Genomic DNA, 19,256 nt, shown 5'->3' with positions numbered 1-19,256 from the left:
TACAGTATTTTTTAAAATATTTTTTTTTGTTTGAACAGTCTTATGCATTGTATCTTAATATTTGTAAATTTACTAAACTAAATAGTATCAATGCATTTATATAGCACAAGTCATGTAAAAATATTTTGATAGTTAAGAATAATTCTGCATGTTTTAACAAAAAGATATCATTAATTACTAATTAAAACTATAAATAGTTTTATTCTTTAAAAAAATAAAATCAGCTGTTTTTAAATTGCATTGTTAAATATCATAATATGCAATTATATAGTGATACTGTTTATTGAAAAGTTGCTACAATTTTCAAGAACAGCTCTAAACTAATGGGAAATATTGTTCAYATACTTAAATCTAATTTTGAAATAAAATTGCTTCAACTCTGTAAACTCTACTTTCTCCTGTGGTTTACAGATTAAAATTGTTGTCTCAGAGTTCAAATTAGCACAGTTTTCTGCTAGCTTTTCAACACCGAAAGATAAGCATAGTAAGTCTCATATCAAACAGCTATCCAATTTCTTAGTTCATCTTAYGGCTTTGCAATACAATCACAAAACATAAGAATATAGGTCTTTCTGCAAGAACAGCAATGACTGCTAGACTACAACAAGTAAGTAAATGCTCTGACCTTTCCCTTTTTAGGAGAAGTTTCTTTCAGCGAATCAGAATCATCAATGGGGTTATGCTCCCAAACCACAGTATCATTCTCAACTTCTTTAAGATTAAAATTTATTAATTTGTTTAATGAAAATCCTCCAATCTGAAGAAAGTAGAGAAAGCATCATAAAGTTTAATATTATGTGAACTTTAAATAATTTCCCCCCAAGATGAAGAATACAAAGAAAAGCAGAGCAGGGTTTAAAGACGGCCTAGGATATTCTCTACCCTGATTTCTTTTCCTTATACTTCTCCTACAAAAAGCACTCAAGAGTTCAGTGCTTTTGAAAACATACCCATATGTCATAAAACCTCATCTTAGCAGAATACATTAATATATATTTTTTTAATTATATGGTCATATACCATAGGACTTCTGCCTCATTCAGTGAAGAGAGTAGACAGGCCTTGGGAATGTGTCAACTGTGCACCTAAGTAGTTATCTGCAAGGTCTGTTTAATTGGTTGCGGAAACTGGAATGTGCACACTAAATTTAACAGGCAACCATAACATAAACAGATGCTATGAAGGTAACAGCTGAGTAGTGTCCAGGAAAATTTAGAGTCTAGATCTGTGTTCATAATACAACTCCTGATACATAAAGACGACATAACTCAAGCTTCTAAATCCAAAAGATACATCCTCTAAATGCTTAATCTGATTCCTCAGGCATATATCGCATCAGTATGTGTAATGCAATCTACATGTAGTCACAACTAACCTCAGTGTTGCCAGGTTAAGTCAATTGCTCACAACAGTCCTCTGGCTAAGTGTTCCTTCACTTAAGTTCTCACCTAGCTGAATTTGAGAGGTGTACTTTTGGTAAAGCTTAAAAAATTTAAAAGGTCAAGCTCTACACAAAACACATGATCACTACTACTATCATTAAGATTGACAGAGGAATGAGATGGCAGTCATGCTTTACTTAAAAGAGTTTTACTTTTCATCTAGAAGCTCCTTTTCCTGGAAGAGGAGATTTCTGAGTTCTGGTCTCTCTTCTAGGGCCTGCTAAGTCATTTCACATCACCAAGTCTTTGAATAAAATTAATAAGCAGTGCTGGGACGAGAAGCTAGAACTAAGGATTCCTCTTAGCAAATCACAATTCTGCTTTCTCTAGTCTGAACAGCATCACATTCTTGCCTAGACAGTCACATAATTTCTACTAGAAGAGTTTATAGTGTCCTCTATCCCAGCCCATCTTAGAGCTGGGTGCTTATGCTACTCATTTGAAAAGCATTAAGAGGTATGTCTAAATACCTACGGACTGAGGATGGCGTCAAGCAGATAGCAGGCTCATTCAGCTTATACATGAAAGGTCAAACATCATCACTGCTATTTCTAAAGAATGAGTGAATCATCTTCATTGGAAATGAAGATTAGATGTCAAGGTCCAAGATGTTATTTTGGCTTGTATCTATGTGAGTTCAGCCTTTTCAAGAATTTGGGAGAAGGGATGAACAGGTGAGGAAGTAAGTGGTGTTATAAATCACTTTCTTCATTCCCCTTTAGTGAGCAGGGAGAGTTGGGCAAACAAAAGCACCTAGTTCAGTGATGTTGATTGTGAATTTCATCCAGAGAGCCAAGCACAGGTGTAGCCTGGCTGAATTCTAATTTTTTCCCAATCTCAGCAGAAACAACTGGCTTATAGCTTGCTCAGGAAGAAGAAGCAGTAGCACAAGGGAAGGACTATTCTTTGACTCATAGTGTTCAGTATATTAATACACATACCCATGATCCCAAATAAGCAGGTAGAAATGGCTCCTTCCTCTGTTGCAGAAAGAAGATAACCATTAAACCAAATATATAAGGTGACAAGCCTCCTTCTTCAGGACGATCAACACAGCACAGCTGTAAAGATAAGTTGTGCAGTCAAAATGTCTTTTCAAGTCACTCTAAAAAAATATTCTTAYAATTCCTCTTCTGAAGTCTGTCATATTAAATAATAATGGAGACTCATATCTTTGACCTCCTCTTATGAGATGAGCTCGGCTCTCAAGGCCTTCATAGTACTACTATRATCTTTTCAGTGACAGTCCCACTCTTCAGATACACTGAAGAGTCATTACATGCAGATTGCAAAACAGTATACTGCACGTATGCAGAAAAGGATGACTAATTTTACATAGTTATAACAGAAGTTCAAAACTCAAAACTTTTCTTTAATCATATTTTAATAGCATTTACACAATGTTTTGGAACAAGTCACTTTGGAACTTTGGAATAAGTCCACAGGAATTTTTAAAAGCTTCCGTATTGAGATATAAATATCTTTTTGTTTCAAAATTTTCACAGTAGATTAAGTTTATGGGAAATCAGTGATTCTATTTCACATAGATTCCTCTGACTTGTCTGGTAATGTAGAAGAACAAGACATTTAAATCTGTATGCCACTGTCTGAAGCTGAAAATTCTCCTTTTGCAATTTTGCACAACTCTATATGTGCAAATAATAATTATACAATTCATAAAATTTACTATTTATAAAAATTCAATATCCCTTTCCCAACTCTTTCCCTAAGAAGAATTTCAGCAATGCCTTTATACATATCTACAGTCTCATTTGTATAATAYTAATATTCATTCACAGAGTGAAGACTACCAAAACGCCTACCTTTGCCCAGTACCTGAAGGCAATCACTAAAGGTACAACAGTAGGTTCTAGTTTCCCAAGAGTAGCCAAATGGTTTGTTGTCAGGCAAGCATTCTCATTCCCTGCACTTACTTTACAAGTAAGACCGCTAAAAAACAAAAAGAAAAGTAAAGTCTTGGAGCTGTTATGAGAAAAGTGATAGGTCAGATTACATCTCACAAAACATCACAGCTTGATGAAAAGATTYGACAACTTCTCAAACACATCACATTTACATGAAAAGAAACAAAACTAATCTGTGATTAGAATGAGAACATATGCATTACAATTTTCTATAAGAACGTTTTCAAATACAATTCAAATTTAAGTAATTTGGTTTCTAAAAACTAAATGTTAATACAGAAAGCTAAATTTACAGAACTAATTTTCTTCATGAAATAAAAAAACCTTCCCATTTCTGTGCCCATAATAGAACAGTTTCTATAGTATTTCTAGAGCACAAGAAAAGTTTCTAAAGAGTAAAAGGTCAAGATAGCAAAAAATAACCAGTAATATTTCTATATCAATAGCCATTTATAGAATGTTTCATGAATCTTAAGTGATATCCATTAAATGGGCAAAATATAAAATCTTTCTCCTGTTCTCAACACACTACTGAGGCTAASCAAGCTACTCTTGCTCTTAAAGAAATCCTTAATTTAATGTGGTATCTACATTATCTAGAAGGGAAGGAAGAAAGTTTTTGCCTAAACAACTATCCCAAGTGGAGGAGTAAGGGTACATGCTGGAAACCATAACTCTTTAGGGKATTGGGAAATAAGGCAGTTGAGGACAGAACAACCCTTACCCTCTTATTCTAGGCTAGGAATGAGTTGCCCATGAGTGTTAGCGTTTCAAGATCCATGGAACTGTAATAATTTAGTACAAAAACTTCATTTTTCAGATGTTGGTATATATAATTTACATTGCTAAATGCTATTAGAACACACAAAGTGACAACTGAGACCTTTGTTTTTCTCTGCACACCACCACTGGTATTCTAGCATGGAAATCTGCATCAACTTCAATAAAAGATTCTAGAGGGGAAAAAACAAAAAGCTGTATTAGGCATGATAGTGATACAAATGCATTCAACTGGAAATCCATGCATCTAGAGAAGTATGCCCAGATTCTGAATCTCAGTTTCCTAACTATCTCATTATTAGTCTTTTAATTAACTCAATCACAGATGTACTGATCTGAYAGACTGCACGGATCTGACAGACCAATCCTGTTATTCTTTTAGAGTAGGTTTTTAAATGAGACAGGAAAAACAGTCTAAACTGTATTAAGAAGTGTTGTTTAATACTTAAGAAAAAAAACTTTTCAAAAATCAATATATACAGTAGATATAAAACAATTAAGCAGATGTATCAGTTAAGCACTGGCTCTCCTGCAGACAGATTAAAGTCTAGATGATCTTCAGTACTTTAGGCAGACAGGCAGACCAACAACATTTGTAAAATAAAATTCTGTGTGAGTGAAAGATGAAATAAGGAGAGTTATCTCAGTACTAAACAGAAAGTAAGTATCGAAGTTTATTTTTCCTGGCAATTTAGAAACACTTAACGGTTAAATGTTAGAGCTGGCTTTTCAGCACAATATCTTCTTTCTATACTTCCCTCCCCCTTTTTGTGTTTTATATAGGTTTCTAGATTCAGTCCAGCTTTGTTATCTTTACATTTAAAAAGTTTAAATATCACTCCATTCCTTTTTCCAAATAGAGTGAATTGATCCAAACTAGAACCTGCTATTTGACACCTGCTTGTTTCACTGGGCCAGATTCAGAAGAAACTATGAAGCAATTTTAAATAGTTAATTCAAAAATTTTGAAAGAAGTATTTTTGGTGCCACCTAGCCATTGCGGCAACTGACCTTTTTGATAACATCTTGGCTTTGGCACCAGGCTCCTCAGACACCTAATGTTTTTCCCCCTGTATCTCCTAACTCACAGAAAAAGGCTTTGCACAAGGTATTAGAGCAACTGGTGCTTGCTTTTAAAACACTTCAGGGATCCTGAGATCTGAGTTTTCACTCCTTCTCTCTGGTTTAGTAATAAACAATCCAATTCTCAGGGACTGTACAGGTCACTTGACCAGAAAAGATACACAGATGTTAAGGGAGGGAGGGAGGGGTGAAAAAAAGGCAGAAAATCTAGTTCAATACATACATTCATACTTAATAATTATGTTTGGAACTACACCTCTACTTCTCCTGCTATAGACACAAAGCAAAGCAAAAGTCAGTCAAAAAATTACTTTGAAATTCACATTTTAAAAGGGCCTCTTCCCCATCGTTTTTTTTTTTTTTTTTTTTTTTTTTTTTGGCCTGTATATGCTCTGTCTGGTTGAAGTGCAGTTTTTAAAATCTTAACTTTTACTCACCTTTATCAGTACCTAGTGTTGTACTTGTAACACAAAAAACATGTCTGCATTTATTAATTTGTACATGGCATCACTGCACTAACACATATGTGCACTTAATATATAAGAAAATTAGTCTCTTAAGTTTATGAACACAAGTTAGAACAACCTAAGCTACTTTCTCTACTATTAGGGTAAGGGATAGAGAAGTATGGGGAAGGAGAAGTAATACAGTCCACTTTAACAGCATCTTTGCTTATGATGTAAAAGAACACTCACTCAATTTCTCATACCAATAAAAACAATGGGATTTCAGTAGCCTTTAAACTGAACACAAAAACAAAAGWAAGTTCTGTCAATGTATTTTCTACAATATTTTTCACTCTTACATGATTCAGCAAAACAGTATACGGCTTATCTGCTCTGTAGAAATGGCATCAAAATTATTAAACTGTTAGAATAATGTGAAAACTAAAAACAGGGAAGTTTGTTCTTACCACTATTCTTTAGACTTTCTTGCACAAGTAAAAGAACATCTGGTTGAGCCATCTGTGAATAAAGCAATAAAGTTATTTTCATTGCTGTCAAAAACGTAGTTTTCCACAACTCAAAAGTTCTAGCCACACACCCTTTGCCACTTCTGTCTGTGCCCTTCGCCCCCCAAAATGGACAGCAAAAAGGAAACAAAATAACAGCAACTAAAAAGAAAGAAAGAAAATACAACATTTCATCCTTGGTTATTGCTATATTATATCAAAAGGAACCAGCARTCTTCTAGATAATTGTAAATAAAGCTGTTTTCACTTCTACACCAAAGACTTCGTTATGTAAAAACCTAAAGAAATACTGCTTCAGTRTTTAACTACGATAGCTTTCTGGCATAGGGGATATACCTCATATTAAAGTTTGGAATCACAGCATTATTTTTAGTTATATATATTTTTATGAAATTGGCTATTTTTTTGCTCCCATTATATTTCTATCTTTATGTCCCTGAGAAAATGCTGAATTTTAGCTATGAAGCTGTTACTTCTRCTACAGCAGGAATACACTCAAGCACAGAATCAAAAGCTTTTTCACAATCCTTAACTTCCTTTTAGTGTTCAGAGAAACTTACAGAAATAACTTAAATAGCAAATGAAGGCTTTAAATTGCTTCACAAATAAATGACAAAGATGGTTGCACAGAGAAGATAAATAAGTTTGTCTTTAAAGGRCAACCAGAAGTATAGGTGTTTTAAGTGTTTTGAGTTTTTTTTCTTAGAAGGAAGGTTCAAAAAGCACAAAGCTATGTTTTAATACAYGACTATTAGTGTTGTAAGAAGCAAAAAAAATGTTATTTTAAGACTGTGTTAATGTGGTAGCTCTGTTTTACCTAATGCATTTTCATTTAAAAATGCTATTACCACACTGTTGCAAGTTATAGTTAAGGTATAATCTACATGAGGGTGCAAGCATCCAAAATCACTTGGATGTATGTAATAAAAACGGTCTTACTTACATTGGCAGGAAACTGGATATCTATGTTTAYGTCTGAAGTTTTGAAACCAAATCTGCTACAGGAGGAGCCATACAATCTTAATGAGCTCTCTGCAATAGAAGAAATTGTATTGCATTTACTCTGTCTCTAGTTCTAAGTTTGTACCTACTTCACTGCTTTGCTAGTAAATCTTGAACCTACATCTAGTTTAAACAGCTACAGGAAGTGAAGAAGGATCTTCCAATAGCACAGAACTGAGCTAAGAAGTCCTACCTCCYATGCTGTAGGTAGTAAAAACTTACTGTAAAAGTCAAACATTCCCCATATCCTGTTCATCTTTTCTTAAAATACAGTCTGTTTGGGTCATTAGCAGTCATTGTCATTTAATTCTGAGATAAAGCTACTTTGTCATATCATACTGTTCAGCAGAATATAGTGTTTTATTATTTAACTAACCAAGGTTTTTATAAAGTTTTCACCTTTGTGAAATTTTTCAAGGAAACATACTTAGCACTAAAGGAAAATTGCAAACAATACCTGGCAATTTTTGATGCAGTAACTTTTCCATTGCCRTTTTAATTTTGAGTCTTTCTTCTAAATCTTTATTACTTAAGCCAAACTCTTGCACTACATTTTCAATGGCGATACCAATAGCTCGTATTTGGGAAAGTGTTGGAGAAGGCAATGTAGTCAACAGTTGTTCTTCTTGCTTTTCCTTTGAACATAATAAGACTAATGTTTTAATGATTTTCTTCAATTGCTTAGTACACTAGAACAAATGCATGCAATTTAACCCAATCAACACCATGTTTTTTCAAAATACTGGAGGTAACTGGAAACAAGAATATCAAACTGTAAGAGATACAAAGAATTAAATATTCCAGTAGGCTTCAGTAACCTGCAGAGGTGCATTACATATATTTGCAAAAAATGTCACCAAACATCTTCCATGAAGTAGGAATGGCTAGGAGTTAAAGAGAAAAAAAGGGGAGGGGGAAATCTGCACAAAACACTGKTTTTCATCTGCTTTAAGCTGAGAAAGTAAGAGGGATCAGGAGAAATTTAAAATAAAAATTAAAATTGAGGTTATGCTGGAAGTTGTTTTGATGTTTGATTCTGCTCAAAACAAATCTACTATTTCTTTGTAAACATAAACATGCCTGTAATGCCCAACAATCTCTGAATTCCGTTTATAGTATTTCTGAACAGCAAGCTTTACCTAGACATACATGTACGCAGTTATTTCTAATTCTGTCATACCATGTATACTTGCTGTTACTTCTCATTGCTCTAGACTTGATCAAAACAGTTCACTGTTGAAATATGCCAATAAAATATGCACTAAGAAGACTATTATACTATTAGAAGAATCAAAGAACAGCAAGATAGAATGGTTGCTACTGATTTTAATTATATTATACTTAAATCAGCAGTAACAAGATACTATTGAATTATACTTTAAATGCAGACTTCCTTCATTAATGGACATGAGAAGGTACAAATTAAATTCCCACGCGTGGTCCAGGTTCCAAGTTTATTCTTTTCAACAGCATCACTGAGAGTTTTTGAGAAGCACTCAGAATTTTAAACATCTATATGGCAAAAAAACATAAGGAATATATTTTTGAAAGTAATGTAGTTTCATTCTCATTRGTAGGGTAAGCATAGTTTCATGAATCTGCACTTTATACTCCTACTGTCCTTAACTTACCTTTATGCTTTTCTTGTGTCTTTTCTCTTTCATGTGCTTATAAGCAAAAGCCACTGACTCAATCAAAACGTCACACAATTTGCAGGTATATTTTGCTGATGGGTAGCTTCGAGGTCGCTAAAATAGAAATGATAAAAAAAAAAACTAAAGATATAGAAAAATAATACCTTCATTTAATTCAGCGCTCCATCCAAGTACAGCATTGTTATCTCCGAAATGCAGGAATATGCACACTAGATCTCCTAATGTCATTTTTACAGACAAAAAGTTTTAATGTCATATATAATGCCAGAAGATTGGTGATGTCAGACCAATCAAATCCAACATCTAGTCTTTTATGGAAGATTACATTAACTGAGCAAGCATATAGTAAAACTTTTCCAGYACACTGCCCCAGCCTGCAGTTAATTCACAAACTAAAAGAACAGCGCATTTGTGCTTAACTTGCTTCCATAAATTTGTGTATTTGACTTTTTTTATGCTTAAAACTCCTGTGAAATATGGATATAAGACTAAGATTTAATATAGAAAAAAAAACCTTGCTTTCTCCTGACAATTCATTAACTGCACCAATTTTGTCAGTTACATGAGTTATATAACTAGACTTAGCTACAGCTAGAAAAATTGCTCAGAGTGTACCCTCTACATTGTATTTACTGACAAAAGAAATAGGAGAGAACTATATAGGTAAAGACAATGGCACCTTCTTCAGTCTATAAATGCAATCTCGCTTCAATCTTTCTTCAGCTTGCTGCAACCCGAGAAGTTCCTTTGCCGACAGCACAGATTCATCTATGACAGGACCATCCACCTCTTCATCTTGATCATACTCATCTTTTCTAGTTCTTCTTGATCTCCTTGGTTTCCTATGCTTCTTCATTTCTTATAAAGAGTTATGAGAGCAAACATGTCAAATAACTTCTGATTACTACACAGGATTATTTTTTTCTCTCCTCTTTAGTTTCCATTCTGGTTATATGCTAACAAAAGAAGACAGAAATCTACTCCGCATGGTTTCATAGTCCATTCTGTGCAAATCTGATATTAGCAAGAGTGCATATGTATGTCACAACCTACAGTATTGTTGTTTTGACTCTCTACCTAAAAAACCCACAAATAGTTTGTCCCATTAAAGAGAGAAAGTCAACTTTATTAAAGTATAACTTTTTATTAAGTAAACTTATTTAGTTCTGTTAAAATTGGCAAAAAATAAAACTAAATGCAGTAGATTTCACTGTCTACTTGAGATATACCTGTACATCATTCAAATGAAACGACAAACTATATCCAAACACTTCAGGATGCCCAGTAAGGCTTAGATATACAAATCATTTAGAAAATCAGCAGTCTCACGGATCATCTAGAATACATAGAATTACTAAGTATAGGCCAATTTGAACGATTTTTATTTACAATAACTAAGAGCACTAAGATATAGCATTGCAGTAAGTTACCCAATGTACAGCAATTTATTGTCAGCAGTGATAATTGCAACAACTGTAAACAGCTGTGCATTTGCCTTCCAATTAAATCAGCATATGAATCAGGACTGCTTTCATATTATTAAACTGACAACTGAAAAACAAGATAATAGCCCCYTTTGGCTACTCATGTTAATAAATAATTAACTTAATAGTATTTGCATCCCTTGCTTAATAAAGCTATTYATCTTGCAGAATGAACATACTTGGAAAGCTTGTTACGTTTACATCAGAARTTCTGGAAGACATTAATGGACATATGATTTCTAGTTTTAAGTAAGCTTTGCCATTTTTGAAGCAGGAATTGACAGCAGTCCAAAGAATACATGTAAAAGTGATCTTAGAAATCTACACAGACCAAACGCATGAGTTTAGATCACCTCTTACCTTTCATTTAAGTATCTATACAAGATGCCAAGGTGCTTGGAATTTTTAAGTTATGAATGTTTCTGAGAATGTTTTATGTAATCTTCTTAAACACTGAAACCCTTATCATAACCTGAGGTTTTCATTTGTAATAATAATATAAACAATACACCTGTACCAACTTTTTGTCTCTAATAACTGGTAAAGAGAGATGACCTGGCTGTGAGTTTTCAACCAGCTGTTGAACTTAGTTCACTGCACAGCATGAGTATGCTAGTGTTGTCAGCAGGAATGGGGCAAAAATGGTAAAATACTTCCTTTCAGCAGAAGTTTACGCTGGAATGAGTAGAACAGAACTAAGACATAATATTTTGCAGCGACACTCCAATGGAAGTTCCAGGAAGCAGAAAAACAAGTCTAACTTGTCATTTAACTTCACACATCCCGTCAATTTCCATACTGTCTCTCCTGCTAAAATTCCTAAGACTATAGCAACTGCTTGGTTATGTTTGGTTACTGACTAGTGTAGACGGAACTTGGAGAAAATGTCCACTGTATGACTTCACAAGAAAGTCTGTGACAGGTTCTCTCTTATCACTTATTTCCATGAGCATAAAGTAACTTAAAAAAAAAATACTAAGTAAATATTTCCAATATTATTCAGCAGTTACAGTACTAGCAATCTAATTACAGGTTAATGACTAAGAGTACTAAAGGTAAGTTAAAGTTACAGATCACGCAGATGAATCAGTGCCTCAGAGATTTACTAAACTCCCCCATTATGAGTTACAATCGTAACTGCAAGTATGTAAGTAAAAAGGTAAGGGAAAGAGACAAGTATATGAAAAATCTCAAGTACAAGGAAATGTCAAGACAATAGAATTAGAGATGTCAAAGGGACCTCCAGAGGTGAGCTATTTCATGTTTGTGCTTTGCAGCAAGGACAAAATGGGCTTGGTCAGTCCTAAGTGATGCCTGCCTAACCTGTAAAAGGCCTTTGGATACAGATCCCCTGAGCAACTCAGAGAGCTAYCCCAGTAGTTCACTAACTTTACCATTAGAAAATTCTTTTATTCCTTATCTGATTATTTCTTCTGAACTTCAGTTCAATTGCTCTGTGCCCCATCTATTAGAAGATGCATGCAAAGTAGATTACTTTAATACTCCTTTAGATAGCTGTAGGCCTCCATCCCCCCTTTCCTTCTGTAAAAAGATTAGGGATTGCTCAAACTTAAGGTACTTTCTGCTTTCTTACATGTTTTAGCATTCTTTTCGGTCTTCTCTGGATTGTTTCTATTTTGTCTGTTGAAACGGGGTGCTCAAAGCTGAACAGAGCAACACAACAGAGTTTGCCAAACTTACAAAATAAGGAATACTTCAGGCTGAAACTCTGTTTTCACGCCCTACAACAGGGTGACACTGACTACTGGTGATCATCCTCTGACTCATTATAATTCTAGATTCTTCTCTGAAAAATTGCTACCTCCTAGCTTTTCTCCTGCCTTTGTGCAGTTGACATTCTTACCTAAGTAAGATTTGCACACATTTCTATAGTATTTCATCTTATTTTTAGGACTCCAATTTTGCAAAATTATTTTAATATCTCTTCCTGCTTTTCTGCGTTCAGTTCCTACAAGCTCTATGGCATATGCAGACTAATAAGCAAGCTCTCTTCATCCACCAACTGAATAGTATTATAAACAAACAGAATAAGATCTTTGCAGATGCTTACTCAATGCTTCCTTTCGTTTTGACAAAAACTATACTCAGAGAGCTTATCAATGATATCAAATTCACTTTGTAACTCTTATTAATTTCACCTAGAAAAACATCCTCTAGTTGACTTCTATGTCTGTCATGTAAGTGTCTCAAGTATTATTAGCAGTATCTATTCACTGCTTCTYCCATGGCCACAAGACCTGATCACCCTTTTGAATAAATAAATTAGAATGACTTAATGTAATTTATTCTTGACAAATGCATGCTGACTGCTACTCAGCTCTGTGTTACCTTCCAAATACTTCTAGTAAGTTATATTATTTGTTCTAGAATAGATTTCAAAGTTGTGTTTACTTGTTTTTAAATTCCATGGATTTTGCTGTTGTTGTTTGTAAGAGATGTTTGCCTTTTCCCATTTGCTGGTATCTTCTCCAGGAGAAATAAGTTCTCAGATGTAATTTCCAATGATCCCCAAAACCTACTTCAGCAAGTTCAAGTTTCACAGGATGAAATTCAGTTAAGCTGAGGTTGAGCTCAAGTGTGCAATACAACTTACTTCCAACAATGAGACATGAGGCACCTGCTCACAGCTCATTTTCTTAGTGACAGCTGATAAGAAGGACATGGAACTCTTGGCCTTCTTAGCATCAGCCATCAACATCTTTCCTTCTCAGCAGAGTTGCACCACTATTGCCCCTGGCCCCTTTCTTAATTAAACTAAGAGTGATTTCTTGTTAACTTCAGAGACCCCTGTTAGCAGTAGCTCCTCAGCACCACAGTCTTGCTCATTTTATCCAACACATACTCTATTCTTCAAAGCTTCCAACTACTTTTGTCCACTTACACTTCTTTCTGGGGTCAAGTTCAACGAAGAGCAGATAATATCAAGCCCCTTGACCCCTCTTGCCTCTGTTCTCCTCTGCAATTCAATATTCAGGAATTGTACTCTCATTATTAGTATCACTTGTCCCATTTCATCCAGAGAAGTTCAATATCATGGAAACTTATTTTTGTTATTGTTGTATTATTGTCTCTTGTGCGGAGAAACTCGTCACAATATCTATAATGCCTTGTTTTTATCTTAATGAAGAGATATAGTTAGTGACAACCCACTAATAGCTTCAAAAGTCTTATTATGTAGCAGTTTAACTGAAATACCCCTTATCAGTCTTGAAAGAGTCAATCAAATTGCACCTGGAAAACTGCACAGATACTACAAAGATGCTGCAATCTACTTATACTTACCACTTATAAACGAAGCCAACACAATTTATGAGACAAGTGCTGTATCATGTGCTGTAACAATTTGTTTAAAATAGTGTAATATAGTACAGTCAACAGTTTGTAAGGTGTTACAGAACAAAACCAATGTTTYGCTTTAACAATTAAATTGCACTTTTCAATAATATATAAAGAGAGCTACTTTATAGAATAGCTATGCAAAAATAAACAAACATGTTGATTACCAGAGCTTCCTTTCTGCATGTCTGAAATGTCTTCACTTGTTAAGTCTTTCTGAAGTTGTCTTCTTGCATTTCTGTTTCCGGCACCRTCAACCTCCTGAAAAGAGTCCTTTCTTGTCCGATTAAGTATGGGAGTCCAGACTGCAGACCTGTACTCTCTCCAGCTGTCAGAACTACCACGATGGTCATCAGATATCCACTTCCTCACTTGGTCTTTTTGGATATCAAGTAACTTTGACCCCTGACTGTGAGTCATGTTTTTAATAGAATTTGGGTTGCTCAAAACACTACGTGGCCCTCGTCTGGGACTATTTCCATAATGAGCTGGTGTTCCCTTTTTCTTCTGAAGGCTGATATCTATTTTATTGCTATGCCCATTTCCATAATCATCCATGACTTGGTAGTCTTTTTGTAAGGGATTCCCTTTTAATTCTTCTTCATGCAAAATTTCCTGTTCCTTATTTTGTTTGGCAAAGTAAGGTTTTGCAGCATCTCCCATTGTTATTGCCATTCAATTTAATGATTCATACCTAGAAATAAGAAAGTTAAAGTAGCATTTTAAAATTATCAAGTGATAAACACAGGTGCACTATTTGAGAAGCAAACTGTCAGCAATTAAAGCCCTGGCCCTGTAGTATCACTAAGCCATGCACGTTTTAGCAGAAAAGAAAATTTGCTCCTAATAAACAAATGCATTCTGAAATTCAGCTSTCCTTCTCCTCTTACCATGCCTAAACCCACAAGCGGTTCACAAAATCCAGTGACAGCCTGTGCACTTTTGGATACAAAGGTCCAGATAGCTTTAGGACAGTTAAYAAAGTTCCATAAATTGACTCTTTCAAGAGTCCATATCAGAATCTCAGCTCACTGCACAGGAATGCTTTGAAAGAAAGATTCTAGGAATTTAGTTGAAGACAGAATTCATAGGAGGCAATAAAGAAGATGTTCGAAAAGCCATTCTGCTTCACCTGAAAAATCACCTTCTCTCAACACTGAACAGTGTTCACCTGCTGAAAATGAAAATTGTGGTCAAATAAGATAGAGATTCAGAAGTTAAAAACCAATCTGTTTGTAAAGCAAGTATCACATAATAACTATGAAATAACTCTGCTTTGCCCACTGCACTTGCATGTTTTATGTAGATCAGCAGTCTGAGACCTTATTATCACTAGATATTAAATATTTGTATTTTATTTATCTTATTTTAGTRTTTTCTAAGAAGTTTGGGCTACTGAGTTGCCCCCCAGACCTGGTCATGTCCACATTCTTACTGTAAAACACTTCCAGAGAGCTATAACTGAAGTACTTGTATAAACTTGAGAGCACTCTGAAAGGAGTCTCTGAAAGAGACTGGCCCAATGTAAATAAATAGCAGTAGTCACAAATAAACTGAATATTGTTTAAGTAAAGCTACACACAAATGAGAACAAAATATTTTCTCTTTAAAAAGAAAAGTATGTGCTTAAGCATGCAGAGAAGGCTGTAGGGTATTTACTAGAAGTTAAGTAAAAGATGTGTTTCTGCTTTCTTTAATACGGGACCATAGGGACTCGCTTAGATGTCTTTTAATTCTGCAAGCCTTAAATGCACTTTTAGGAACCTCAATGTCTGATTTCCACAGTCTTGATTCTTTATTATTTACTCCTCTGTTAAGCAGAAGTGTTTTGTTTTTATATGAATGACAAAAAATAAACTGGATACCTGTCCCAAAAATCAGAATTCAGTTACTTAGGCAYTACTATGAAGGACTGGTTTTCTAGTGAGTAACTGAAAGACTTTAAAAGGCACAAAGTGAACTAGCTACCTATGTTAAGAAGATAACAGYTGTGAAATTTGTATTTTGGAGTGACCTAGGAGCAGCCTGTTTTAGAGTCATCCCAAGAAGCAAAACCCACACCCAATCACCAGGTTGGATGACAAAACACACCCTGCTCTGGAAGAGACCACAAAGTCAAAGTTCACTTCAGTGTTTGGTTCAGAAACAAGGAGCCTGGCTAGACAGCTGGGCAAGGCAAGTGGCTTGCCACTGGGTGCAAGTGCAGCTGGGAGCTGCCGTGCCCCTCTGCACACTCAGGAGCGGCAGGAACAGCAGCAGCCCAGCTACAAACCGGACCTAGACATGGAGCTGATGACTCCGGACTGCCACCACTCCAGCTGCGCCCCCGGGGCCCGCGTCCCGTTCCCCCCCCCCCGACTACGACAGCCCCCTGCACGGCCAGCCCTTCCCGCCCTAGCGACAGCGCGCAGAAACGTGAAACAGGGCCCGGGGCAGAGCCCCGCCGGGCGGGCGGCGGAGAGGGGCCGCAGGGCCARGGCCGGGGCCGCAGGGCCTGCGCCGCCCCGGCCCCAGCCCCGCAGCCCAGGCCCGAGCACGGGGGAAAGTTTGGCCCCCGGCCGGGAGGGAGGAAGGGAGACCCCCGGAGGGGCYGGCGCCAGGGGGGCTCCACCCAGCCCCGCCGCGGGGAGGGGAGAGGAGCGCAGGGGAGAGGAGGGCACTCACCCGGCCGCGGTGGCAGTCGCCGCCACCCCTGCCCTCACCGCCGCCCCGCCATTGTGCCGCGCCGGAAGCGGCCCGGTCCCTCGCGAACGCCGTCCGYCCCGGCGCTTCCGGCAACGTTCGCCTCGGCCCTTTGCCCCGCCCCCGGCAGCCCTCGCCCCTCCCCGCCCTTCGCCCCGCCCCCGCCGCTCGCGCGGCCGCCATGGCGCGGAGGAGGCGGCGCTGTCGGCGGTGCCTTGCTCGTCGTCGCTGCCGTTAGCGGCGGCCGTGACGGAGCCGCGCGCTGTGGGGGCTGCGGCTGCTTCTGCTGCGTCCGTTACCGGGTCGGGCCGCGCTGCTCGTCGGGCGGCCGCGGCCTCCCCGCTCTCCGGGCGCCTGCGCCGAGGGGCGCCTTCTCGCCTCAGGGCTCCTAGGCCTGGGTACATGTCCCTCAGCTGCGCAGGAGGGAAACTGAGGCCTCTGGCTGTGGGGGAGTGTAAGTTTTACCCCCAAATACGGGATTTTGTGACTGCTGTCCCACTGCGGCACAGCACAAAGTCTGTTCTGGTCGTGTTTACATCTTCAAAGACTAACCAAAGGGAGACAAGACAGCCCAGGAAAAGCAGTTTTTTTCATCCCTTTAAATAATGAGAAGGATGCCAAATAACAAGTGTTGATAATCTAAACTTGCTTCTCCTTGCAGTGTCTGTGAATGCTTAGTTTCATTAGTCAGTCACTGGTGGAGAGAAAGTAACTTGCAAGCGCATTTGCAGTTGACTAGCGTCACAAATTAACTTTTATGATAAGGTTTTTATCTGATACACAGTATGGCCAGGTTTTATAAACAAAATTATGCATGCAGAGTCATGCAAAGGGAAGAGTTGGTGTGACATACATGGAATAAACAAAAGAAATCTGCCTCGTTCTGCCAATCTGTGGTGGGGAAACTACTTAAGCATTAGGTTTGGTCTGCACACAGGTGTTATTCCACTTCTACGTAAGCTAAATCAGACTTAGTCCTAATAGAATACAAGCATTTTTACTCATTGAAATGAATCTGTTTTAAATACCARGTTTGTTAAATGTATGAGAGTTACATTCCTAGATTGATTTAACCAGGACAACCCTTCAAAATAGCTAGATGTGCAAATATTTCAGGACGTCTCTTTACCTCAGTGATTTGGGCAACTTGCTACTTGCTGTAGACCTGGGATCACACCAGTTGTTTCAAATGTAGGTCACCAAACAGGCTGCTGATTGCCAGGGTGTTACGTCACAACCAGCCTTGCCAACACGACACGTATTAGTGCCTATAGTTATTTCTTACAGCTGGAAGAATCTTGGTCATTTTATTGGAAATACAGCAGCAAATAAACGTACTGACAAGAAAAATTGCAAAACCAGTACAATATGAGTGACCATTCTGAATGTAATGTTATTAGGGAACTGAAGACATTCACATGTCACTGGGAATCTAAACCAACCCCATGTAATCTATATGTCTCATCAAAACTAACCAGTATAGGTAGGTAAATTCAGAGCAAATTACTCATTACGAATACGGACATAAATACAGGAAGTGGGAAAAATCTGGTATGGTATTGTTTCCATAGTGGCAATTGAATGGATTACCCTAAAAAGAAGAGCAGAAATGCCCAAACCCTCTGCTTACAGTCAAGGGAGCTGAAAAAATGGACACGTATCTGGTTTCTTGTAGAACTTCTACTTCGGTTATCTAATTTCTTCTTATTGAATTAAATACCACCTGTATTTTGTGCATATTACTTGCACTTACTCAGCTTCTTCCTCTTACTGTTTCCTTCTATTTTTACAGGCTARCTAATAACTGCCTGGTTTAAGACAGTTTCCTCCCCCAGCTCTTTTGCATCCATATTCATGGAAAAGAAGTGCTCTTAACTGACCSTAGAAGTAGTCCTCGTGTAAATACYTTCCCATTCCAACCCAGTCTTTCTTAGCAAATTATATGCAAGATTTTGAAGGGAGGYAAAAGGTAGAGACATATCAAAATTACTAACAATGCCTTTTGAAGATAGAACATCATAGCCTTAAAGTCCAATTGGCAATCCATTTCTAGTGCCAGAATTACCATTCAGAAATTACTTTTGCTTTCGTTAGAGACCCCCCTGAGAGAAAATTTCCCTGGTAGGATATTCTCTGGACTGGGCCTGGAATGCTGTGACAAATTAACTTATCAAAACAATTGCTATGAGCAAATGTAGCAGCTGTGCCAAATCCAGAAAAATTTCTAAGCCTGGTCTTGATTCCTGCCATAAAATTGTTTGAATGGCTGCAGGCTCAAYTCGTTTCATGTGATATTGCCTGTTCTGGGTCAACCAATGCTTAGTTCTGTGGAAGCATCTTGCCAGTGCGTCCATACAAGGTGGTCTTACAYTCCTGTTGTTTTTGTACTTCACAGAGCCTCACAGGTTGTCTTTTAGATTTCTGTTAGAGAGATAGTTGAATATTAAATGCTATCATCTTCTAAGATTGCCAGAAAAATATAAGCGCAAGTATGCTGAAAGAGTGATATGTCTGAAATGCATGTGAAATGTGGATAACCCAACTTTGATTAGCTGGGGYTTTGTTGTGAATAGAGAGCATGGAAGGAGAGTTTATCAGCTTTTGTGAGAAATTTTAAACTTACTGACCTAGGTATACTTACACTGAAACATGAAAGAGAATTGGTAGAATTTGGTAGGTCTACTTGGAATAAAAGAAAATGAGAGAGAGAAATTTAAAAGTATTAAAAGATTACATAGCACTAAATCAAATAAGAAAGCCAGATTCATAGATAAGATCGAACTTAGCAAGACAGTGTGTTGGATGTTACAGAATCTTATTTTATTTTTGAAGACATCTAATCKTTTGAATTTCTTGCACACTAATCTTGAAAG

The 19,256-nt window shown here is 37.2% G+C and overlaps 1 protein-coding gene across 3 annotated transcripts in view; it reads right to left on the bottom strand.

The window, feature by feature from the left end:
• Window positions 1-16,481, bottom strand: part of TUT7 (terminal uridylyl transferase 7) — a 34,904-nt gene extending 18,423 nt beyond the window's left edge. For all 3 annotated transcript variants that reach the window (XM_085313094.1, XM_085313111.1, XM_085313103.1), the window contains exons 1-11: window positions 16,366-16,481; window positions 13,869-14,395; window positions 9,540-9,718; window positions 8,837-8,953; window positions 7,663-7,840; window positions 7,147-7,235; window positions 6,144-6,195; window positions 4,251-4,320; window positions 3,266-3,392; window positions 2,384-2,503; window positions 626-757 (exon numbers count right to left, since the gene is read on the bottom strand). In XM_085313094.1, the coding sequence (XP_085169220.1) occupies window positions 626-757; window positions 2,384-2,503; window positions 3,266-3,392; window positions 4,251-4,320; window positions 6,144-6,195; window positions 7,147-7,235; window positions 7,663-7,840; window positions 8,837-8,953; window positions 9,540-9,718; window positions 13,869-14,376 (1,572 nt within the window). In that variant the 5' untranslated portion in view covers window positions 14,377-14,395; window positions 16,366-16,481. The remainder of the gene's footprint in view (window positions 1-625; window positions 758-2,383; window positions 2,504-3,265; window positions 3,393-4,250; window positions 4,321-6,143; window positions 6,196-7,146; window positions 7,236-7,662; window positions 7,841-8,836; window positions 8,954-9,539; window positions 9,719-13,868; window positions 14,396-16,365) is intronic.
• Between the last annotated feature and the right edge of the window lie 2,775 nt (window positions 16,482-19,256).

Source organism: Rhea americana, unplaced genomic scaffold (genome assembly GCF_003343005.1).
Source record: "Rhea americana isolate MKP2758 unplaced genomic scaffold, rheAme1 scaffold_11, whole genome shotgun sequence".
NCBI classification, from domain to species: domain Eukaryota; kingdom Metazoa; phylum Chordata; class Aves; order Rheiformes; family Rheidae; genus Rhea; species Rhea americana.
Note: the sequence above shows the minus strand (reverse complement) of the source record. Positions and strands in the feature narration are given on the sequence as shown.